Below are 7031 nucleotides of genomic sequence, written 5' to 3'. Positions count from 1 at the left end.
GGTATAAAACCATATTCAAACGTGATTTTTATGTCTGTGTTTTGTAGTTTAACCGGCTGTTTGCACTGACTCTCCCCCTCCGGTGCCTTTGTTGGCTGCGAGTCAAGAAGCTAACCCGGCATTAGACAGGGCCGCAAGGCGGCAGCAGGTCAGGCCGGGCTGCAGCCCAAGCCGCGGAGAGCAGAAACCTCGGTCCCAGCGCAGGGCTCGGGCCGGGCCGGGCCGGGCCAGGCGGCCACCGCGCCCCCCGGGCAAGGCCGCCACACTACGACTCCCAGAAAGCCTTGCGTTGAGAGGCCGCGCTCTTCACCGGGGACTAAACTTCCCAGCAGGCTCCGCGCCCCGCCGGCTTTCGGCTCCCAGCAGGCTTTGCGAGGCCAGCCCGGCCTCCGCGCCCGGTCGGCGCGGAAACTACATATCCCATGAGGCGTCGCGGCAGGGAGTCCTCCATTTCCGGGAGTGGCGCCGAGTGCCGCGGCTGGCAGAGGCGGCGGCCAGCCGGAGCGGGCCTGGCGCGGTGGTGGCTGCCCGGAGCGCGGTGAGCGGGGCCTCGTGGGGCCGGCGGCGGAGGGCAGCGAGGCCGGGGAGGTCTCCGCGCGGTCAGCGCCATGCTCAACATGTGGAAAGTGCGGGAGCTGGTGGACAAGGCGTGAGTACGGCGGGGAGCGGGCGGGGCGGGGGGCCGGGGCGGCTCGAGCCCCCTCAGCGGGGCCCGCGCTCCCCCCGCAACATGGCCGCTGCCCTCCCCCGCCGGGGCGGCCGCCGCCTCACGCCCCCTCGTGATCCTCCTTCCTCGCCCGCCTCTGTCCCGGCCCCTGCGCCCTCGCCGGGGTGGCTGCCCCGCGCGGCCCCTGCCCGCCCACCCGCCGCGGCGTGGGCCCCTCTGACAGCCGGGGCCTGCCCTGCGGGTGCTCCGTGGCCTTCCCGCTGCGGCTGGTCCGTTCCCTTCTCTCTCCGGCTCTTGTGGGCCCTGGCAGGTCTTGGTAAGCTTCTTTTGGGCACCCCCTTCCCTGCCTGGGTTCTGCTGGACGTGTGCCCATTCTGGGACTTGAGCCGTTAAAATCAGCTGGATCGCCGCCTGTCATGGCCACAGGGCTCCTTAGGAAGAAACAGGAGTGTCACACTAGAAAGAAGGAGGGGCGTCGGGAACCACCTGTACAGCAGTCAGTTTTTAGAGTGCTTCCAAAGTCACCACATTCTCCTTTGAGTTTTTTTCTTCCTCCCTAAAGACGTGTCCCTGCTGCAACCACGATTGACTCACTGCCCTTGGGCCTCTTAGAGGTGGAGCATGATAGAGGGGTGAAATACTCTGTCCCAGCCCTTAAACGTTTAAATAGTTCAGGTGTTTGCAGACTGGTTTCCTTGAGTAGAACCTCCTCCCACTGTAAACTTGGCAGTAGTGGTAATAATCATGATCACTGTGTTGCTCTGAGAACATGACATTATCATTTTGTTTCTCTGCCACTTCTTGATTAAAGGCATGAGGAAATTTTGTTATGGTGGCCAAAAAATATATATTTTGCCCCATTAAATAATCTTTGGATTATTTAATATTAGGCATAAATTCAGAACACTTTTCCCTGAGTTTGTGGACCTCTTAGAGGAATAACTGGCTGACACTTTGTAGATGAGTATGTACCAGATCAGATTACGTGATCTAATAGTTGTGCCTAGATTTGGAAGTTAAGGTGAGTCTTTCAAAATTGAGGTCCTACATTGATTTTTTTTTTTTTTTACTTTTTTTTCCCCCAAACAATACTTAAACTTGTATGTAGAATGGTTAGTTTAAGGGCAACAAACTGGAGAAAAATGATAACTTATATCAATCATGAATACTATCATGAATAACATTGCTACACCCTATCACTATGTTTAAAATATTTACTTTAAAAATATTTCATAAGTCAAACAATGCATCGAAATCTGTATTGGAAAAGACTTATAATTTTTAAATCAAGCACAAGAAGCGAGTAATTTCAAATGACGGAAAAATACTTCTGGACAGTCTTCAATTTCAGAGGCTAACATTATCCAAGGGAAGTGGACTGTATAGCATTTAGAGGCATCAAAATCAATAGTCCCAACTGTGTTCAGTACAGATCTGTCATAATGTCTTCTGTCTTAAAGCCTCGAGATACAAAATTATCTGTAGAAGGGGCTATGTCATGTTAGCCTCTTCTTAAATAACCGCAGATGCTGTGGCAGGGACATACTGAACTTTAAGAATGACTTTTTCTTTCCTTAAGAAAAAAAAAAAAAAAGAAAAACATAATTAAATAGTAGTTTTGAAAATGCAAATAGCCTTAAAATGTAAATTTTGATAGTTTGGGGGAGGGGAGATGGTGGTGTTAACTCTACATCTTGGTTTTGTATTCAGCTGATGCTTATCATAGTACTTCAGCTTGCTCATCTGTTTTCAATTTGCCATTACGTGGGCTTTTAGGTGGCTGTTAGCTTGGTTAGATTGGAGATGTGACAAGTTGGAGAACTTGTATTAAACAATTCTCGGATTTTTTGGTGTGTAAAAGTTCAGAAAACCGTAATATGATTAAGTCACTGTTAAGTTTGATGTCTGTGGGCAAATATGTGTGTATATATATATGCATGTATGTATGTATTTTAAAAAGAAGTAGAAACAGTAAGTGAAATAAGCTGTTAAAGTCTTTAGAGGTTTTATGAACCTAAAAATGTTAAGAAACAACTGCAAGGTATGAAATAAAAATAGAGGTTTGTAGTTGATATTACTGAAATTTTTAGTATTCATGCTTTCTTCAATTTAATAGAAACTGAGCAATCAAGTTTAGGTCAGTTCTGCTTCCTAGTTCTCCCACACTAGAATCACCACTATTACTTTTATTGTAGCATTTCCTAGAAATTCAAAGTATAGGTCAGCATCCTTTTCTGCATAAGATGTAATTATTTGTATTATAAAATCATAGCCCTTATCTATTTAAAATTTAGAAAGACTACATGATAGAGTATTAGATTTAAACTGTTCTAAGATGTGACAAGATAGTGTGATCTGTATTGTTCTCCCTCTTTTTAACCTCACTGTTCAATAGTTGATAATGTAACTAACCTTCCTTTTTAGTTTTAAAGTGCCTTGATTAGAATTTGGTGCAATTGAACAGTAATATCTCTCTCTCTCTTTTTTTTTTTTTAAGTTAGATATTGTGAAGTAGTTTGAGACTTAAAGCTTGTCTGCACCTAGTAAGAGTTGTTTTATTCTAACTTTATTCTTCTGGTTTCTAAACAAATGTCAAAGTTCTTTCTACCCTTGTTCTTCCTAGGTATTGCAATCTGCACAAGCATTCTTCTCATGTGGAATTAGATCAAGTTTCTGTCTGGCTAGCTTGTAGTTTAGAGGGTAGAGATCTAAATTTTCTCTTTTTTTCAGGAATAAACTCTGTATTTCACATTATTTTATGAATAAAGGCTTTTCACTTTTTAAAACATTCACTTGTATAGTTTCTTTTTTTGCCCAGTAGGTCAAAACTGAATCGGGAAGTAGACTGAATAAATGCAGCCCTCTAATGAACTTCTGCATGCTGTAGCAGTAGATTCTGCATTTTCCTTGAGCAGTGGCAAACTAAACCTATGCCACTTCAACAGTGTTGTGTGATGCAGAGATGGTGAGTCAGGTGGCAATTTTGAGTCATTGCTGAAGTAGTGTAGTAGACTTCTTGTTAAATTCTGTGTTGCCATAGGCTTAAGTTAGGTCAACCACATAAACACATAGCCCGTGTGGCTTAAATTGGCCACCTCCTGCACAGTGCTTTTCTGATCTCATGAGCTACATACCGCACTCTATGTAAGTGTGCCACATACTTCTGATAGCTGGTGGGAATATGAGTTCTAAGAACACTTTGCAGGTGGGAGGTACACTGCTATTGTAGGATGAATTTTGTAGCTTTGTCTCTGAGTGGCCAGGTAACAGCAGTCCTGGATATTCTGCTGTCTCCTGCAGCAGGGGGTTCAGATTACATAGGCGTCCCTGCTTGTGCACAGCCCTGCTGCTGTGATGCAGCTTGAGGGTAAGCCTTGTATTTGAGCAGCTTGCATGAGGCTTAAGAGGTAGGCTGGCCAGTCCTGAGCTCTGTAACCTTGGAAATACATGTCTGGTGTAGAAACAGTTTACAACAAAAATACCGTGTTTTTGTTGGTATAGGTGCATATGTGCTTTGAATGTCAAACCAACAAAGACTGCAACTAGCCTATTGTGTAATAACAGCTATGTTGGCAGAAGGTTTTGTAGTCCCTGACATCTAGTTTGGGAGTCCTGGATACAGAAGTCTAGAATTTTTGTGCACCTTGGAATATTCCTTCTTTAATCTTGTAAGAGAAGTATGTAGTGCTTGGATTCTATGTAGAATTTTTAGGGATGTTTTTCTGAAGAATGAAAACTTTTGAAGAAGAAACCAGGAAATATTAAGAAACCCCGTTAGAGTGATTTTTAACTTAACCATAGCACAGAGGTATTAACTTGGCTTTATTGGCCTATCTTTTGAACCTGGCATCACATCTCTCTTTGACTTTGAATATTCCCCTTTCCTTGAAGCAGAACCTGTTGTGATTCTTAGTTTATTTTCCTGAGTGAACTACTATTGCGGTGTTTCTGTACACTGTTACCCTAGCTCAGTGTTCTTATGCTGAACGTAGAAGACTGTGCATACATAGTTGGCAAAGCTGTTTGGAATTCTCTTAGAATTCCTCTGTCAGTAAAAGATGTTATAGCTTAATGTTTTGGCTAACTAGTTTCCGTCCCAAATATGTAGGATGTGCTGTAAGTAAGGTGGAGGGAAAAACTTAACCTTTGGACCCACAGAGATTAGATTGTTGCGTGTGTCACAAGGTGATGACTTTACAGCCATTTTCTTTAAAATTTCATTACCATACTTAGCTTTTGTGACCTAGAGTATGAGAGATCTTATTCTAAGCACCTTCCACACATTAGAGAGCAAAGAAATAGCCTAATTAAAAATCTGGTCAAGGTGATAGATGAGCATGTATAAAGGACTGTAATCTAGATGCTCATTTGAATTGGTTTAGGTGAGTGAAATAGTTGTAGCTGAGTTTTGGAGCTTCTTGGATAAGTATTGAAAAGAAGAGAGCCTGTGAATTTCTTTACAGTGTTAAGAACATGACAGCCATCCTACTATTTTTCCCTACCCCCTTTCAATTAAGTATGGTTAGGGTTAATTTGTCCCTATAGCTATGTCCTAACTTCTTTGCTGATACTGCTCTTGAGCACAGCTTTCTAGTACCTGAGCAGGAATGTATTTGTACTCCCTTATAAGATAGAATGGGATTTTTGTTACAGAGCTATATTTTCCTACATTTTGCAAGGTTGATGAATTGTCCGAATATTACATATTTTAAGTTATCTTGAAATGGAGACCAAGGTGTCTTTTCTCAGGTTAAAACTGATTGTAATGTTTATACACACATTAAATGGTAGAAGCACTTATTACCTTATTACCTTTGAGAATCTATATTCCTCGGGAATCTTTTTTTTTTAAGTTGGGCACTAGGGTCTTCTGCCAATTGTTCTGATGTTATGTCTGTACAAGGAGGAATTATTTTGAAGTAAGTGAAAAAAGAAGGATTGAAGCATTATAATCAGCTCTAATACAGCAAACTAAAAGAGAAATGCTTTTAGTTAACAGGGTATATTTTCCTTAGCTCATACCATTAGAAGCACTGTAAAGAGAAGGATAAATTCTTGGCAAAGTAGGGTAAATTACTGCTTTGGATAGTTGCAGATTCTAGCTGTTGTAGTTTAAAGCATAGCATGCAAACTAATCCATGTACTTCTGCTGAGGAGTAGAGATTTCTGGATTAGCCCTACTTCACCGATGTTGAAAAAGAAAATTGTCAAGTGAACCAAGTTGCAGTCAGTTGGTGAAGATTAAAACTAGATTTGCTGGCTTGTGGTCTCATGTTGTTGTGTGGCAGCTCATGTTATGTCTACATTGTGTTTATTAATATGGTAAATACATACTAGTAGTTAACTCTACAGTTACGTGACTTACATGTAACTTTCAGTTGCTTACTGCCTGTTGTATGCTTATGTTTGACCAATGTGTAAGTGGGATTATACTTATTACCCAGCTAGAAGTTTTAAATCATCTTGCCCAGCTACTTTCCTCTTTTCCAATGTGCTTGTAATTGTTCTTGTTTACAGGCACTTTTCTTTCTGTCCAGGGACCAAAAGTATCGTATGGTTTGGCTCAGTAATAACAGGTATAGTGGTAAATCATCTCTCTCCTGATTTATCCAGCACAGGGGTACATTACTGTCTAATACTAGTTTATTGCTGCCTGACCTTACTGTAAACTCATTTGCTCCTGTTCCAGGATCATTTAGTTTTCTTTGTATTGAAGGTTTATTTTGGTTTGCAAAAGCAAGATCTTCAGAGCAGTAAGCCCTTTCATTGTTTTATGTAAGGGATAGTTAACCTTCACTATCCTCCTGTTGCTGCTTAAGAGATGTCCTGCTGATAGCTGCTCTAACAACAGCATTTTGTATCGTTATTATGAGCAAGGTCATCATTATTATCTCCAGTCCTGTAATGACTTGTCCTCTGCTCAGTTATCAGGCAGTTTGAGAGAAACAGTACTCCTGGGAATGCAAAGAAAGACTATTTGAATGTATCATTTGGCTCTGCAGTAGTGTGTAGCTGTATCTAGTAAGCCACTGCCATAGCCCTTATTTCTTAGGGCATTCCTGCTTCACTTAACTTTGAAAAGAGTTGCTCTAACTATTTCTTTAAGAAGGAGTAAAAATAATTGTAGTTCCTAGAGCATATAATTTAGTATTGGCGATAAATATCTTTGAAATTATTATGCTCTGTTATCTCATGTACATGGATGCACCATTCTCCTGTTTGAATATTCAATCAGTAGAGTAATCAAAGTAAGCTAGTAATATAAGTTGAAGTATAAGGAAGTTGTGACCAAATACACAGGCTTCATCAGCACGCTCCTTGAAGTGGTGCTTTTGTTTGAGCTTTTTCAGGTGATTGTTGCCCT

At 42.0% G+C, this 7031-nt stretch overlaps 1 protein-coding gene across 3 annotated transcripts in view; it reads left to right on the top strand.

Moving 5' to 3' along the window:
• The first annotated feature begins 468 nt into the window (after positions 1 to 468).
• CLINT1 (clathrin interactor 1) overlaps positions 469 to 7031 on the top strand; it is a 52759-nt gene continuing 46196 nt past the window's right edge. For 2 of the 3 annotated variants that reach the window (XM_062587582.1, XM_062587581.1), the window contains exon 1: positions 469 to 649. In XM_062587582.1, the coding sequence (XP_062443566.1) occupies positions 609 to 649 (41 nt within the window). In that variant the 5' untranslated portion in view covers positions 469 to 608. Of the gene's footprint in view, positions 650 to 836; positions 984 to 7031 lie in introns of those variants that run through there. The other variant, XM_062587583.1, reaches the window with a different exon arrangement.

Source organism: Rhea pennata, chromosome 14, assembly GCF_028389875.1.
Source record: "Rhea pennata isolate bPtePen1 chromosome 14, bPtePen1.pri, whole genome shotgun sequence".
NCBI classification, from domain to species: domain Eukaryota; kingdom Metazoa; phylum Chordata; class Aves; order Rheiformes; family Rheidae; genus Rhea; species Rhea pennata.
Note: the sequence above shows the minus strand (reverse complement) of the source record. Positions and strands in the feature narration are given on the sequence as shown.